The sequence below is a fragment of the Pistacia vera genome, unplaced genomic scaffold (assembly GCF_008641045.1).
Source record: "Pistacia vera cultivar Batoury unplaced genomic scaffold, PisVer_v2 Contig430, whole genome shotgun sequence".
Lineage (NCBI taxonomy): Eukaryota > Viridiplantae > Streptophyta > Magnoliopsida > Sapindales > Anacardiaceae > Pistacia > Pistacia vera.
Window position 1 is genome coordinate 2,134,339 of NW_022196258.1, and position 17,887 is coordinate 2,152,225.

The 17,887-nt window shown below is 33.0% G+C and overlaps 2 protein-coding genes across 4 annotated transcripts; both read right to left on the reverse strand.

The window, feature by feature from the left end:
• Positions 1-2,472: 2,472 nt before the first annotated feature.
• LOC116143541 (mitochondrial import receptor subunit TOM40-1) lies at positions 2,473-8,031 on the reverse strand. Its single transcript, XM_031428988.1, has 11 exons — positions 7,823-8,031; positions 7,185-7,266; positions 6,969-7,071; positions 6,751-6,846; positions 6,584-6,634; positions 5,858-5,923; positions 5,051-5,152; positions 4,675-4,743; positions 4,514-4,597; positions 2,992-3,087; positions 2,473-2,867 (listed from the first exon to the last, which is right to left on the reverse strand). Exons 1-11 carry the CDS (start codon positions 7,956-7,958, stop codon positions 2,814-2,816), a joined length of 939 nt encoding a protein of 312 aa, XP_031284848.1. The 5' UTR covers positions 7,959-8,031; the 3' UTR covers positions 2,473-2,813.
• A 790-nt stretch (positions 8,032-8,821) lies between these two features.
• On the reverse strand, positions 8,822-17,098 carry LOC116143565 (multiple RNA-binding domain-containing protein 1). 3 transcript variants are annotated; one of them, XM_031429020.1, is made up of 15 exons: positions 17,051-17,098; positions 16,837-16,944; positions 16,634-16,748; positions 15,467-16,185; positions 15,245-15,376; positions 14,058-14,147; positions 13,845-13,968; positions 13,282-13,605; positions 12,872-12,936; positions 12,039-12,210; positions 10,812-10,916; positions 10,622-10,723; positions 10,349-10,522; positions 9,334-9,465; positions 8,822-9,252 (listed from the first exon to the last, which is right to left on the reverse strand). In XM_031429020.1, coding segments are annotated over exons 1-15 (2,538 nt in total). In that variant the 5' UTR covers positions 17,053-17,098; the 3' UTR covers positions 8,822-9,078. The 3 variants fall into 3 exon arrangements, with proteins under 3 accessions (XP_031284880.1, XP_031284878.1, XP_031284877.1); XM_031429018.1 differs by lacking the exon at positions 17,051-17,098 and adding an exon at positions 11,672-11,793 and having other exon boundaries at positions 12,161-12,210; positions 16,837-16,952; XM_031429017.1 differs by lacking the exon at positions 17,051-17,098 and having other exon boundaries at positions 16,837-16,952.
• Positions 17,099-17,887: the final 789 nt, after the last annotated feature.

Consider the following 17,887-nt stretch of genomic DNA (forward strand, 5'->3'; position numbering starts at 1 on the left):
GGTGCAAGCTGGATTATGAATTCTGTTTTCCATATCTGATAAGATTTTGACAGTTTTGGAAGTCTATCATTTAGCAAAGATCTAGGAAAGTAATTTCCGTTTTTCATGGGAGAGAATTAAGGAAAAAACACATTATTTATTTAGGAGTTGTTAGGTTAAACCGGGGCGGGGAAGGCAGTGGAGTTTTGTTTTTAGTTTTTTACTTTCTACGTCAATATGTGCGGCGGTTGATCTTTCTTCAGTTCAAGGGGATTTTGAAGCCTGAATTCATGTCGTTGGTGTAACTTCACTTTAGTAACATTGTTCTCAATCTCGTTTTTATTGGAATTGTTTATGTTATTCTGTTTTAATTGTTTATAATTTTCTGTTTGGGTGATTTAGTAATGGCCTGCTGAATTGTTTAATCGGATTTTTATCTGTTAGAATTAGGAAGTGTGATACGTAATTGTCCTTTTTCTATTCAATGAGTAACACATGGTGACAGATGATTACAGACAAGTTTTCAATCTGTAACCCTAAATAACATAACATAAGTTTAATAATCAGATCTTGTGTGATTGTTGTTTGGATTGATCTATTTTCCTAGTGCTTAAGGCTGCCATTGAATTAAATTTAAAGAGCTTATTCTAGGTTGTTCAAGGGTTATGATCTAATTGAAGAGCTTATTTCAATAGTGATTATTAAGGGAAATTCGGGTAACAGAGCTTGTTGTTTCCTAAGGTCAGTAATTCCATAATAATAAGATAGAATAATGTTACGGTTAGTTCGTGTCCAATGCATGTTTAGGTGGATCTTGAACCGAGAACTGGTTGTTTTTAATTTGATATTTTCTACCATTGGAGATTTATTTGTTTCAATTTAGATTGCATCGATTACAACCCCTTTCATTATTCTGCTGTCGTGTTTACTGTTTAGGATTTTATTTTATTTTCCTGTTGTCTTCGTTGTGGTTATTGGCATAGAATATAGGATTTAATCGAATCATTTCCTGTGGGATCGACCCTTGCTCACCCTATATACAATTTAGTAGTTAGGTTAGTAAGGTTAATTAATTTGGTGCATTCGGCACGCTACCAAAAATAAAGGTGTGAAAAGGGGGATGAGGGACTAAGGTCAGGTTTTATGCATGATGGAGGGTGGTATTGGGTTTATGGGAGAGTGACAAGTGGCAAATGCTGATTTGTTGGGGAGCTGAATTCAGTTATAGCAAGAGAGCACGAAGAATAAAAGGCAGTGGGAAAGATCTTTCATCATCATCGATTTTGTAAAAGGAAAGGGGATTGGGGAGGTGTTGGCCCGTGAAGTCTAGCGGGTTTCTTTATTGTATGTAGACTCATCTTAGATGAGCTGGTTTATGCTTGCCTTTTGATTATGTTTAATTCTAGTTGTGAATGATTTGTTATTCGAATAGGAATGTCACAAAATTGTTATTAAATATAGATATTGAGATTACTCAACATTGTTTGTGTTTTCAATTGTATGAAGTGTTAAAACTGTTCTTGTGTGACTGGAAATTCTGGGCTAGTGACCAATGGAGTTCAGAGTGAGCTGGGTAGTGGTTTGTGAGTGAACTTTTGTAGGAGAAGCCTCGGATTTCTATCAGAATCCAAATGGCAATCAATAGCAAAGGTAGACTCCGGGATTATATAGATATATAGATTAGTGTTCAGTCTTTCATTGCTTTTTTTTTTTTCTTTTTTTCATATATTTGGTTTAGTGAGAAAATGACCTGAAAATGTGAAATGACACTGCAATTTAATACCACGAGGACGACTAAAAAATGTTGAAATAAGATAAATCTCTTTATAATGATACTTTATATAGAAATAATGTCTATATAATTATAAAAAGTTCTAATCCAACTCAAGATACTTATAGATAAGAATAACCTCCATATTGTAATAAATTAAAATTTTTCTAATTCTCATCTTAAAAAAGATTACCTCTACATAATAATACTTATTTACATATTGCAAAAAATAAATATATTATTACATTAAATATTTAAAATAAAATAAAATATTTATTTAAAATTATTTAAGACAATGATTTAAACTTTAAAATTATGATCACATCTTTTAACTTGTGGACACATAATAACTCACTAACATGTACATCTTATTAAAGCCAAAATATTTTCAACTTCTCAAGTATGTTTAAAGTTTTTTAACACAATTTTTTATATTTTCGTAATATCATCCTCATAATTATTTTTTTTCTCCTCTTGTCTAATTACAACAATTACTACTAAAATAATTAATTAAAATCATAAAACAATCTACTAAAACGTGAATTATAAAATAAAAAATCAAAACAATAATTTTTATAACTACACTTCTATTAAATTATAACCTCTTTATAGTAATAAATTTAATAAATTATTTTGATCCTACCGTTATAGTCACTATAGAGCCTTAGGTTTTACTATATATAGGCATACTAATCCATGAATATGACAATTGGTGAGGCATCTTCTTGAAGGGAAAACATTCCCATTTCTCTCAATCCGAATCCATACATCCAGATAAAATAAAATCTCTCTACTTGCATTGATAAAAATTCTACACCTCTGACAGGAGAACAAAATGATTTCAAGAAAAACCAATAAATGAGGCTCTAAAACTGTTGCACCAGCTGACACTACCCCATTAAGGATTCGTAACTCAAAAGACAGTATAGAATGGATTTTATGATTTTCAAACAGAAGTAGGTAAGGTTGAAGTTGAAGCAGAAGCACAACTCTGCTGAGTTGCTGGCAACAATGAGCTTATATGAATGAAAGTAATAATACATCACTCAGCTTTTCCAATTCTTCACCCTACTGTCAGCCCAAACCCGAATTTGTAGTCTTTCTTCCTATGATCTATCTGCAATACATTAATCCCAAAAGAACGTTAAGAATCACATCTCATGAAAGCACACAACCCAAACAAGGAAAAGAAAAAGGTATTCCAGTGAAAGAGCCTTCAGGCTAGGCATTTTAATCCTCACCTCAGCAGAAAGAATAAAATTGAGGCCCATATTTAGTCGCTCCTCAAGATAAGCAGCAGTGCAACCATTTGAATCAATCTTCCCTCGGAGACGACACTGAAACAGCCACACCCAAAATTTACTCATGGACATCATGTCTAATAAAAGTTCTTGGAAAAGAAACTTTAATAACAAGGCTGATTTTATAAATTTCTGTGTCGCTACATTTCGGAGAACAAAAGACAATATAAGTCATGGAGAATAAATATTAAATCAAGGGTATCATTCTATTCAAATATCAGTATTGGTAACTTGATTTGCTGTTCCTAAATAAATGGTAAAACAAATATAAATTATTATTTACTACGCCTCTCTTCTAATGGCCAATCATCTAAAAACATGAAATATTTGTTCTGGTTGACCTTACTACCAGAAAGATAATGATAGTATCTCCTAAAAACTCAGTCTGGAAGTCTAACAACATGCAGAGTGAAGAATGGTTGTGCTGATAACAGTAGTATTAAAGACGCCACACTTCATTCCAATTTTATTAAATGCCAAAGCACCCACAAGCAAATAAAAATTTTACTAAAGCATACTTTCATTATTTTTTATTATTATGTTCTTTTGGCTTTCCAAAGCTTACAAAAGATACACCACAAGCTTTGACTTAAGTAGTGAAACTCTCAAGATTTGTTATATAATAATTAAAAAAAAAAAAAAAAAAAGCAGCATAAGTAGGCTTATGCTTCAAACTGTTGAGGGTAAGTTCTGTAATAATGGAAAAAATAAATAAATAGAAAAAACACCTTTAGCAATCTTGTAGTAAAAATCAACTACAAAGTAAAGCAATTAATTGTTATAACAACTATTTTATCATATACAGTAAATTCTCAAATCCACAAAACATTATGTTTATAATTGAATGATGAAGAGCTTATGTGATGAATGGATAAACATTCTCAATTCTTATAAAATTGGTGAAAAATCAAACTTCAAATGTGGGCATCAGCTACACTTTATCCAAATGTTCTTTGGACAAAGTTAAAGTTTATATTGTGAACACTTTTTTTATTGACCAAGTTAAATGAATTATGCATTGGCAAATATAACTACTATTATAAAAGCCTTGCAATATCTGATTTGACCAAGTTATATTTGCAAATATAACTACAAACATAACTTCAAATGTTTAGATAATTATTGTTTCAAAGTAACATACGTGTATCAAAGCTGGTATATAGAGTGAAACACGAAAAAAATCCAACACATAGACAGCCATATTCATTATTTAAAAAGTAAAAGAAAGTCCTCATATAAAAAACTTTTAGTAAATGGCCTTAAGGTCCAAAGTTATCATGCAGCATCCATAACAGAGAATAAGAAAAATCATGTCCCACACTGTTTTTTCACCTCAACTAGAGGTTTTTTAAGAAAAAATCAATTATAACATTAAAAAGGACTATATTTTGTATTAGTTTCTTAAAAGTATGATTTACATTGAATGTATGCAAAAAGAAATGTGATACATCTGCAAACATACCTGTCTAAGGATGTAATCATAACCGACACTAGCAGTGACATCTCTTGACATGTAGTTGTACATGAAATCTGATGCTAGAGAAACCTTAACAAAAGAAAATAGTGTAAGAGTTGCAATGAGATAACAAAATAAACTCCTTCAAAAATCTAGGCCTTCTTTACCTTCTCTGATAACTTCTGAACATAGCTTAGAGCAACCATTCCAGTGCTAGCAACTTGTCCTGTGGCAACCTGCAATCATATGAGAAATATGGCCTGGTCAAGTGCATGTGAAACACAAATAGAGTGATGTGGATCAAATTACAGATCCAAGCTAACAACTTCAGTAGTCAGGTATAAATATGACCAATTCTTCTTGAAAAAGGAAACAGAATGGTTACACAGATTCTAACATTGAAGCTAATAGAAAACCAACACCTTTTGATCTGAAAAGAAAAAGAATGACAAAGCCAAACCCTATGTCTTCCTCCCCACTATCTGCTATTCAATAACAAGATATTAAATCATTGATAATAGTACTAACAAGACTTGTAATTACCATCTTGTCTGTTTCATATCGACCAGCATAACCAATACCCGACTTCCGATGTTGACCAGCCCAAAATACTTCACCACCCAAAGACAAACGTGGGGTCACACTCTGCAGGAATATCAGAAGATACAGTTAAAGATTGAAAATCAATGTACATTGATTGATTTGTACATGATTATACCCTCAGAAGAATAAAAAGAAACACTCACAACTAATATCATTACAGCAAAACCAATATCAGACAAAAACCTCAGAGATAAACACACTCCTTATGAAGAAAAAGTGAGACAGTTCATACTAACAAGAATCATAAATTCCTACAGCAACGGAATTCGTGTAGCACTGTGTAATAAGAAAATGAAAAAACAGCAACAAAACTAATGTGAAAAAAGAAAAGAAAGAAAAATCCTATATCTAGTAAAGCAACAATCTCCCTTCTTTCTAGCCTCATAATCCCTTCTTAATAATATGTGGATGTCCAATGTTATTTTAATAAGGCTTGCTTTATATCAATAGGTAACACACATATAGAGGATAGGGAATACCTTTTTTTTTTTAATCAATTTTTGACAAGAAACTCAAGATGTAGATTTCTTTCTTTTGCTTACTATTCTAGCAAGGGAAAAACTGACTGGTTGTTTGAAGAATATGTACATAAGAAGCGAAAACTTATTTCAGAGGGCAAGTATAAAAGGAAAGCCATTTACCAAAGTCATAAATGTTCATGTTAGCATGCTATATTGTCCTTCGTACAACTTTCTGTATTATCCATATTAAATGTAGTAGTATTGCTTCACTTGTTTAGACATATACCTGGATGTAACTGGCTCCAAGTAGGGCACCATTTCCAAACTGAAACTGGGACCTGTAGTCTTTACCCTGCATTAAGAAATAAAAAGTCAAACCTAGCAACAGAAAAAACTATCATAATTCAGGGGAAAAAAAAAATTGTGATTATATTTTATAAAAATTTACACAAGTATCCTAACCTACAAGTTCCTACAAATTGGAAGACAAAATCATATGCCTGTAGAAGTAGTTTAAGCAATGCAAGATAATTTAAACAACAGTATTTAGAACAAGATAATATTTCCTAATACAAAGAGGTTTTCTACATAAACTTAATACATAACTTCAAGCAAGTCGTAGCAAAAATGTCTCAGTTGTCTCTCCAAAAAGGATAATTAAAAACATAAGAAATGCAACATACATAGCCTCTATGGTTGGTATCATAATCTCATAAGTTCTTAGATCTGAGAAGAAAATGCAGCAAAATCCTCTCTTGCTAGCTTTTTCTCCCCAATAAACACAAATCTTAGACTTACCATGACATTCACATTGTGATAATCTCAATGCAAACAAACGCAACAACAGATTGTTTGAGTACATAATAAGCCGGTTAAAAAAAAAAAAGAAAAAAACCTACACACCTACATAAGAGTAGAGTCACATAGATGCTCAATGCATCAAGTATATATATCATAACTATGGTAAACAACATTGCCACAAGCATAAGATGTTGAGGTAAGAGTGCTTGACCTTGTAATCAAAGTTGATCATGCCATGTGACATATGATCCTCATTAGTTAGCTGGAAAAAAGCACCAAAAACGTTACTCAATGAAGTGCAAACAAAAAGCATAATTTCTGCTGCAAATGAAGAGTGGGACAAAATCAGAAGGAAAAAATTAAATACTTAATATTTACCTGAGCATTAGCCTTCAATGAAAGATTATCAGTCAAATCACATTTCACCCTAGCGCTTAGTCTACCATCCGTCAAAACCCTCCCAATAAGCATCAACTGTGGGAAAACATTAGTACACCTACTATTATTTGATGAAAACTTGCAAAGATCAGATAGTTCCCAGGGCCTCTTAATATTAAGAGGATTGTGTCAAAGCAAATATGGTAATGAACACCTACCTTTGGGTCTATGTAGTTAGCACCAAACTCATAATGAGCAGTTGGGACTTTAAGTGCATCAGTAGTTTGATGAGAAGGAACTTCTATTGGTCCCATGAACACACTGATTTATAGTGATAAGCTATAGTTAGCAAAACAATAAATCACCTAGAGAAAGATCAGAAATTGAAATATACAATAATGATTCAGAAAGAATAAAGAAGAAAGAAAAGTCACCTATGACTTAGTGAGAATTTCTGATTAAGTCCTTTAGTAAAATCAAAGCGCAACCCCTCAAAAAGCTCCGGCTTCAAAGACACTGAAAATCACCTAGTTTTAATACTTGTACTAACTACAATATGAACAAACAACAATCCAAAATACTTGCTTTATTTCAAATTTACCAAAAATGCTACTCTTAGTAGCAGATACAGCAAAACCCTATCCGTCTTCAGAACAAAATTTTTTTTTTAAAAAAAAAAGGAACACTTCAACACACAAAAAGTCTACCTCTTCTAACCCACGCTAGAACGTAGAACCAAAATAAAGGGAAAAAACAAACATATAAACAAATCCATTTTGCAAAATTACAACGAGAACATAACTTTCTTTATCCTTAAGCACCCAAAACAACTATTATCAAAACTAAAAAGCAGGGAATAGTTTAAACCCCAAACCAAATCCTCCATATCATCAATACTACAAGTACAAAATTTTCAAACAAGCACATTTTAATGGAAAAACCCAGATCACGAACAACCATAGAAACAGTAAACCGATCAGAAAGAGAATCAAACACAAACAAAAGTAAAACAAAAAGAAAACACAAGTCACGCATTACATTAAAAAGTTAAAAGAGTAAGATTTGTACGGACTTAATGCTTCGCGGTGGATTTCCTCGTAGGGAATCGGGCAAGGCAAGTTGAAGTAATCGACTTTTTCATCTTCTTTGGATTTAGCGTTGGAAGGGTCAGTGTTGATGGTCGCACCTGGAGGTACAAGCCCCGCCATTGTGCTGCAGCTGCTGGTAGTTTGGTGTCTCACTGTGAGAATATGAGAAAAAAGGGTTTGGGGGTTCGGGGCTTATTATGGGGGTTTTGGAGAGGGTTTTATGTGACCTTCCTTTGTGGGATCCACGTCCATCCTCTCTCTCTCTCTCTCTCTTTTTTTTTTTTTTTTTAATTTCTGATTTTTATCATATTATAAAGAATATATTTATAATAATAACTAACTACTGTATTATAAGTTAAATTTGGTCTTCTTTTTAAAATATTTTTGTAGTATCGATAATTAATATATACTTGTATTATAATGCAATATGTAACCAGTTTTGCATTGTTATTACTTATTAATTCCAAAATTATCTTATTATATGATTTTAGAGGAATGTTTGCTATTATAAGTGATTTATTTCTTGTATAAGTTGTATGGTTTTCTTATTTTTTAAATAAATTGGATCAATTTGCCTTATTTTTCAATTATTTAATTAGCGATTATACCATGGAGGTAGCAGGTAAATTCTGTTGGCCAACATGCACTTCTAAATTTTATTTCTATGCTTTTTTTTTTTTAGGTGAAAAACTATATTCCCGAAGTACCCTTAAATGAAATTGCCTACAAAAATTAATAACATTATTTACATAAACTCTACTCCATTTGCTTTTTAACATATCATCCTTACAATGAAGTTGGCTTATCCCTAAATAAAGAGAGAGAATCCAATCTGGCTTCAAAGTATGAAAGTAATTAAATACAAGCCTAATAGAAATAAATATAAGATTTAGTATGTGAATATCAATCTTAGAAATTATTTTATTCACCTCCTATATTTTAAAAAAAAAATGCATGGGAAAATAAGAACGTTCACAATGAAGTTGTAATCTTAAAAATTTGAATCTGAATTGAAAAGAGAAAAAACAGATCAAACCTTTTTGACTTTCCCTTTTTTATCAAAACATTCAAGAGAAAGTCTGCTTTGCTCATTCCCCTTCAAATAAAAAGTTGTAGACTCATATCGACCCCAGCAAGCAAAAACGGAGCCAACATAGACACCTAATCTTACAATCTACTACCCTTACAAATTAAACCACATTCCTTTCCTTGTACATGAAAACATTTAATTTAGAGCATTTTACATGGCAATCCTTTCAAATTTCATGCTGCCTTCATCCACAATTGCCATGTGCTTCCTCTTCTTGGACAGTTTAGTTGTATTCTGAAACCCATTTAGCTCATCAGTAAACTGAGCTGCCGTTCGAGCCCGTAATTCTTCTAAACTCTCACCTTCTTTTGCTCTCTCCAGTACCTGAATTTTAGCAACCGTCAGTTGTTATCTAATCATGTGTGTCTATGGCAAAACACACTTTGAAATTGGTAAATAACATACCAGATGGCGCCCATAAAGATGGGTGCTTGAAAGCGCTTGGAGTGCATTTTGTGCCTCTTGCTTTGTAACAAACTCCACAAATGCAAAACCTCTATGATTTCCGAACTTCATCGGCAGTCTTAAGCTCTTAAGCTGCAGAATAAGAAAACTTGGGAGTTAATCAACAAATGGAACATGCGATTCTAGTATATAACTACCAACACCGTTCATATGAATTTAAGGCAAAAAAAACAATTCAACACCCAATCCCTCGGAGAAGAAATATGTTAAGTGGGGTTCTTTTGTTTGAAGGGTCAATGACCTGTGTAGGAATTAATTATCACAAATGAAGCTATATATCTGCCCAAATTCATAAGCAAAAGAGTATGTAGATATACATGGCAAGCATGATGAAATATGATGCAGGAGAACTTTGATATCACAAGGGACATCACAGCTTTAGAATAAAAAAAAAAAAACTACTCCATTTTCATAAATTGTTGAACAAATATTTATCCAACTACAGAATAAAAACAAAACTCATCTCAATTTCTGTCTAAGCAGACTCCACAAACCTTTTGAGTGTTTTCATTAATGAAATTTGACATATTGATTCCAAAAGAGCCATTGCTCTTAAAAGTCTGTCTTACTAATTACTATTCAATTATGAACGAAGAAAGGGTGTTAGACTAATCAAATAACTTTTGGATCTTGCAGTTTCTTTTGATTATATGTACATCTTGATTTGCAGAAAGGAGTTTCAGGAGATTTATCATAACTTCTCATGATTGCATTTATATATTTAAGTGAAAGCCTTCAAAAATATTTTGACTGTGCAAGCTTATGGCAGTTCCACCCAAAATGACTTGTTTTTGCCAATTGAGCTGGTTAGTCACATAATAGTTTGATACTGATTCATTGCAGCAGCAAATATTACCGGCTGGAGTTAGATTCCAGGGAATTTTTATTTATCATGTGCATAAGTTTCAGTAAAATGCATCTTCAGAATCTTTACTTATCAAAATAAAACAATAACCTGGCCAAATGGGCTAAACAGCTGTCTCAGATCTTTCTCCGTTGCTTCAAAGGCAACATTTCTCACAAGTATTTTTGTTGAACTCCTATCCTTCTCCACTTTTTTCACCACTTGCTCATCCTTCTTGGCATGACAAAGTTGCAAGATAAGAGCGTGCCCATCCAAAATTGTTCCCTAAAAGAAGATAGAAAAACATAGAAGAGTTGCAATAACTTTTCAAATTTTCAATTGAAGCAAAAGTGACATTAATCTAAGTTTGCATTCTATAATCACCTGTAAATCTCTGCAAACATTTGCTGCCGTCTCCACAGAATCAAACTCTATAAAACCAAAACCCATAGAAACATTCTTTCCATTTTTCATGTGCTTCTTTACCTGCACAAGGATAGAATAGAACCATAACATGAGCGAATAAAACAATCAAGAAAATCAGGGGTGATGTTCAAAGGACCCAGATAATTACCCTAACACTTTGAATCCTTCCCTCCTTCATGTGTTCATTAAAATGCTTTCTCAAATTCTCATCAGAAGTCTTAAAATTCAGATTCTTGACAAATAGAGATCGTGACTGAAACATTTACACAAAAGAGCAGATGAGAAGTCCAAACATAATTAAAGCTGAGGCATAAAAAATCAATAATAACTCAGATCAGCCATTGAGACAAAAGTATACTGATAATACGAATTAAAATAGTATCTCATATTGATATGATCAATTCATCATCATCATCAACAGTCAATAGTAGTTAAAGATCCATCGGTTATATAACAAGGAAATTTTTTTTGTAATATTCTTTCTAAGCATATGGAGTAATCTTACGATCTAAAAAGTCAATATACATGATACACTTATGAATTTAAAAAGAATATGTTATTTAACAACTTCAGAAGAATTCAATTGAAGGTTTATCTTGTATTGATTGAAAACTCAAACAATCCTTTAAAGTTCATTAAATGTGGTGACTATAAGAATTTCAGGAAGAACATAGGGCAGAAGCCAAGGAAGATTCATATTATAATCTTTAGTTCCATTATCTCAAGCTTTGATAAGAAAACCACATTAGTTTGTTTAAGAAAGATGAAAAGTTTGTCGACCCACTTGACTTAATTGAGTTGTGCAAAAGGTTGAGGAAACCAGAAAGGATAAAATATGCATCTATCCTTGAATTTTTTAAACCCCTTGATTTCTTTCATCAAAATGTTGTCCCACTACTCCATACCTAACTTTTATTTTAAAACACATTTACTCAACATACATCATAAACTGATGCCAAATCAATTTTATTCTTCATTTTTTTTTAAAATACTTATTAAATGACAAACCTCAACTCTATCAGGATCAAGATCCACATCTGACATCCCTTCTAGCTGTTGCTCTAGAATCACCCTCTTGGCATCATGTTCTCCAACAGCTGTATTCTTCCCGTCATTCTCAGAAGTGGAATTTTGAGAAAGAACATTACTAGGAGCCCACTCCANGTTGTGCAAAAGGTTGAGGAAACCAGAAAGGATAAAATATGCATCTATCCTTGAATTTTTTAAACCCCTTGATTTCTTTCATCAAAATGTTGTCCCACTACTCCATACCTAACTTTTATTTTAAAACACATTTACTCAACATACATCATAAACTGATGCCAAATCAATTTTATTCTTCATTTTTTTTTAAAATACTTATTAAATGACAAACCTCAACTCTATCAGGATCAAGATCCACATCTGACATCCCTTCTAGCTGTTGCTCTAGAATCACCCTCTTGGCATCATGTTCTCCAACAGCTGTATTCTTCCCGTCATTCTCAGAAGTGGAATTTTGAGAAAGAACATTACTAGGAGCCCACTCCAAATACAATGGAACACCCCTTCACAACAATAAAATAAATGTCAGATTTCCAGCAAATGTTCTCGAAGTAGCTAAAGTAAACTTCTTTAACTTTATCACAAATACTGTCAATAAATGCATCTAGTAAGTGGCATACCATACACAATTGCTAATAGACATAAAGCTTAACCTCCATATGATTTCTGTTTCTTTTATTTATTTGACCCTGTTGAATCTTTCAAGTAACTAGCCAACATGAAATATTCTTTAAGAGGAGTTTCTGACTAAAAGATAAATAAAAGATGAAGGAACTAAACTTTCCTAAGTCCCCACATATTTGGCTTGAAAGATTTAAATCTGCAAACCATTAAACTAATCAACTGAGCCAGCTTTAAGCATCTATTTACTGTCCAATACCAAAGCAAGGCCGTAGACAAACTATACATGTGCTTCTAGACTATGATAACACGCAGAAGTCAGCGAAAGAGCGAGACATTACCTAATTTTACTTTCTCATTCTTTCTGATTAAAATTAATATTGTCTTCCGTGCTTAGATCTGACCTATATATAAATATATGACTCTAAAATTAATAGTTCAAGAGGTCAAGTCTTTGCTCAATCTTCACATACAAAATAGAGAATTGTGATCTACTTAAAACATTTAACCATCTGACTTATAAATAAACAAAGATAAACTTACTTGTACCGCTTGTATGCCAAACCTTTAAAAGCTGCAGTAGCTTCAGCTGGTTCAAGGAAAACAACCTAAGATGTACATGAATGAAGAAGAAATGAGTAATTTTTCATTTAACAGCACTTTATATAAACAAACTCAACTAGTTTCATCAATTTCTTGGACTTTCTAATATTGAACGCTTTAAGTTAAATTTTTTTTTTTTTTTTTTTTTTTTCAAAAACAGAATAATATACTTCAAACAAAATGATGGTAGGGTGGAGGGGCAGCTTAAAGCAAATGATTACCATCAAAATTGAGAAAATCATTAGTGAATATGCTATATACAAAATGTTATCTATGGTACTGTAAACACTAATAACATGAAATATCAATATATCAAAATATAGAATAATTTCAAAAAGGTAAAAGCATACCAAGGCCAATGTTTTAGTTGGAGGAATAATAATCTTGTCCAAACTCCCAAATCTCCCAAACATCTTAGCTAGTTCACCTTCAGAAGAATCATAAGGCAAGTTCTTCACTATGAAAACATGGTTGCTCCTTTTCATGCCATCAGTTTTCCCAGCAGCAAATTCCTCCAGAGAGGAAACATTTACCCCAGCATTTTTAAGAGCCTTTTTAGTCTCTGCAATAACTTGAGTTTCTCCCAAAGCAATACGTACAGCAAGATCATCTGCTTCTCGGTCAAGTAAATCACTCTTACTTACACCGTACTTCCGAGCAATGTTTTCTACAACCTATCAAGACCAAGATAAAACATAGTAATTAGACCAGAGTTCAAGTAACCAAAATACAGATGCCCCCACATCAACCATACCCAAAGAAATTGGAAGTTATATGATTATCTAGCAATAACAGGACAACTCAAGGAGATTATCAGTGCCTAGGACTTGTGCCAAGGAATTTGAGATCAATACAATAACTTATTAGATAGCAAAACACTAGTTACGTCTGTTATAGTTTCAAGTTAGCATACTGTATCAGGTCGCATGAACAAACTATTCCATGCTTTTGTATCTCCACTAGCTTCAGATGCCTTCCTTTCTTCCTCCCTTCGTTGCTTCAAAGTTTTTGAACCATGACTGGTCAAATTGCCAGACCTGCTGAAGAAGCAATGTCAAATTCCTCATAATAATAGACAAGAAAAGACATGAACCATGAGGCTTGGAAGGAAAAGTCTGCAACTAACTCTTGTTTGCTTGACGGATTCTTGTTTCTTGCTGGCATTACATGCAATAATCTACCTTGGAAAATTGAATTATCTACTTCTACAATGGCCCTGCACAATCAAACAAAAATGGAATCAAATGACTAAAATAAAGAGGAAGAAAATACCCAAGTGAAGGGAAAGATCTAGAACAGATTCCAAGAGGATATGAATATTGAAAAGTACTACGCCAATGGTCTATAAGAAATTACTGGCTTCCTGAAAACATGCAGCCTATCACATGATTCAACAATAAACAATCTGCAAACAGTAAAAGATTGTGTGTGGCCCAAAAACTAACAATAATGCAAGGAAAATTATTTGAAGGCTAAAGTTCAAGTAATGAGAAAAAACTTGGCTTAACCATATACTATGTAAAAGTCAATATCAATGGTTTGACGCCAAGGAAATATTCAAGGATACATCTACCCACCAGAGGAGCATGATGTACAAGAGAGATGATGAAAATATTGACCATAGATTTCTACATTGCCATATTTCTTAGCAACTTCAGTTCATCATTTTGACATTTTGAAGCTTAGCTGGAAGTGTGGATGATGGCTATTTTGGGTCATCTGGAATGAATAAAATAGAAAAATCTTTGTATACCATCTATGGAGGAACTCCACTTCCGTGAGACAAAGTAATTTGGGTTTCTTGTGGCTACAAAGTTCAGAAATGTATCTTTCTTCTCTGTTCTTTATGTTTGGGAAGAGCAATTACATTTTCTTTTTCTCATATCTAATTATTTGGACTTTTTCTTGGGGCTGTTCTTATGCTTTGGGGATTTTTTTTTTTCTAATTGCTTTTGCATTGGGATTGTTTTTTGGGGAATCTGTGTTTTGATATTGACTTTATACTAGTTAAGCTAAAACCTGCCAGTGGAAAAAGACATAAGACCCTTTTGTAAAGTTACAATAGTAGCTAACTTAAGAGGAAGTGCACAGTGGGAGGCATCCACCTCTTGTAATTCTCACATATGAAAGTATGATATTCAGAACTATGAGGTGGAGATTCCATATGAAGGCATATTTATAGGCCTCAACTAGGTGCAAATTTCAAACACTTTCAAATCATCCATTCATAGATTAAAACCCATGACATGCATACCAACATGTTCCAAGTAATAGAAAAGAGTCTAATTTAAGCTTTAATGCAAGCACAAGTACCTTGATGCAGATTCTGGAAGCGCATAAAGAACGTAAGCTATCCCTTTCGATCGTTTTGTATCTTTATCTACAACAATATGAACCTCTGAGACATTGCCAAATTTGTTAAAGTGCTCCTTGAGCTCATCTTCACTGTAACACAAAGATTTATGTTAAGAAAGAAAAATAAATTTATATTTGGTCATATAACCAATTTGAAAAAGTGGCCACAACGGTTCTCACCTGGCTGTATATGGTAGATTACGGACAAAAAGGCGACCACTTTCCCAACTTTCTTCTTGCTCATCTTTTAAACTTGATGATAGGTTCTCAGGGTCAATAATTTCACCGTTGGTACGTTCTTCTTCAACATCTAATTGGCCTGCATCCTTTGGAAGAGAATCATGCTCGCCCTCGACAGAATTACCATCATCGTTGTCGTCATCATCGTCATCATCATCTTCGCCATCAACACTGTCATCACTTTCTGAATCTGACCAATCTTTCTTCACTCTACTCTTGAAATAATCCATATCCGAAATGACTTCATCATGAGCAACATTTTGTAATTTCTCAGCTGCCTGACTATCTGACATCACATTGGTTTTATTTGATTCATCATGTAATACAACTGACTTCTCCTTGCCTTCCTTGTTTACTAGAGATTTGTTCTTAGCAACATTAGCATTATCATTGTGGCCAACTGTAGGAGCAATTAAGGTGTCATTTGCCCACATTTTTGACTTGATCCTTGGCTGCATGACCTGAAGAAATTCCTGAAGTTGAGGGTCCTCATTCTCACTGACCTTTTCAAGGCTCTTTTTCTCTCCTCTTTTAGCACCAACAACTCTCTTCCCATCTTCAACAACTTTCTTCCCATCTTCAGTTGCTTTCTCTTCTTTCTTTAGAGAATACCGACTCCATGGACGAGGAATATTGGGATCCCCAACTTTACGAGCAATCTGGCAACAAGTTAAAGAGGTTTATAACTCTTTAAAATTCATGATAAATAAATTCTCCGGAATGTTTGCTTGTTCTTGTTTAGTGTAGAATTAGGCATTTGTTTAAAAAAAATATATATATCAGCATTGTGAGTAATTGATTTCCCTACATTTTCAGTTATGCCCATATGTCAAAACATATCAATCAAGCCAACATATTTTAGTCAGGACAACTATGATTGCTAAACAGTGTATCCATAATATCAAATAATGAGAAATAAATCAAATTGAAATTGAAAAATAAGTTCTAGCATCGCAACAGTAAAGACATCCCAAATTTTTCTTCCTTCAACAATCTTGTCATAGAAAATTTGCAGCACTCATATGCAGATAACAAGAAAGTAAAAAATCAATAACCTTTAAACTATCAATTTCCGAAAAGATAGAGAAGAGAAGTAACAAGACAAACCTCACAAGTAATTCTACAAGTATCAAGGTAAGATTTATTGAAGTACTTTATCGCTTCCTCTGCTTCTCGCTCTGTTCGAAAGCCAATAAAAGCGAATTGCCTACTCTTACCATCCCTAAGACAAATATAAACAACAAAATTACAACAAAAACACATAACCAAATAACTGAGTTGAGAATTAAAATAAAGACAATGAATATTACTTGGTGCGCATTAGCTTGGCATCAGTAATTTCTCCTTTCTGAGAAAAAACTTCTCTGAGGCGGTCCTCCGTCACGTATTTTGGTAAACTCTTCACACATATTCTAGACCTATACATGCAAATACAAGCACAAGTTTATTGTAAGTTTATTAAGAAATTACAAAAGGAAACAAGAGTAAATTAAATGAATAAAAGAGAAAAGAAAAATTACTAACATTATTCTTCCGGGAAAATATGCAGAAATTCAGACGCAAAGAAAGTGATGGTTTATCAGTGGTTTATTTAGTTAACTGAAACCGATGAGAAGCAAGCTATCGAAGTTTGTTACTTTGATTTATTTTTTTATGAGTTTTGATTTATATACTTAGTGGAGGTTTAAACGATATTAAACCTTGGTTTAGTATATAAGGTAAAGGGGATTTAGAGAGATAGAAGGCAAGGCAAGACCGCCGGAGCCAAGGAGGTTGAAGATGTTTTATAACGTAAGGGTATTTATGTCTCTCGTGCAAGTTAGGTCAATTTTTAGAATAGAATTGTCCGTTTGGTTCTTTATTTCCTACCCTATTCTCGATCTTATTCCCAAAATAACTATTTGTTTTATTGTTTAAGAAATACTATTATATTTTATTTAATTACTTTTAGTCTCCTTAAATTTATTAATTTAATTAAACACTTTTAGCAAAAAAATTTAAAAATTAACAAAAACAATTCCACCCACCCATAGTTACCAGATTCCGGTAACCACCGTCAATAGTATTCGGAATCTGTCACAACGGCTTAAAACGATCGAAACTAGCTGTTAATTCACTAATTTGACATTTTCCAATCAGATCCATGGTAAATCTGGCCAAAAAATGCCAGATCTGGCCGTTAATGATGGTCAACGACGGTCATATCTTTGATTATCTCTGATAACCAGATCTGGTCGTAGATCTAACCAAAAAAAACCAAATCGATGCACAATCAGTCAAATCTTACCGATCTATGTTGTAACGTCAGATTCCGACGGTGTGACCGAAATCTGACAATGTAGGTGAGTGAGAGTATTTTTA

What these genes read in the sequence shown, in the direction of transcription:
- LOC116143541 (XM_031428988.1), bottom strand. Translation starts at nt 7,958, where the DNA reads ATGGCGGGGCTTGTACCTCCAGGTGCGACCATCAACACTGACCCTTCC. An exon ending in TGATCAACTTTGATTACAAG is followed by an intron (nt 5,924 to 6,583) that starts GTCAAGCACTCT and finishes TTCTTAATGCAG; the next exon opens with GGTAAAGACTACAGGTCCCA. An exon ending in GATATGAAACAGACAAGATG is followed by an intron (nt 4,744 to 5,050) that starts GTAATTACAAGT and finishes ATATGATTGCAG; the next exon opens with GTTGCCACAGGACAAGTTGC.
- LOC116143565 (XM_031429018.1), bottom strand. Translation starts at nt 16,952, where the DNA reads ATGTATAGGTCTAGAATATGTGTGAAGAGTTTACCAAAATACGTGACG. An exon ending in TGTTCATGCGACCTGATACA is followed by an intron (nt 13,606 to 13,844) that starts GTATGCTAACTT and finishes TGGTCTTGATAG; the next exon opens with GTTGTAGAAAACATTGCTCG. An exon ending in TTGGCATACAAGCGGTACAA is followed by an intron (nt 12,211 to 12,871) that starts GTAAGTTTATCT and finishes ATTGTTGTGAAG; the next exon opens with GGGTGTTCCATTGTATTTGG.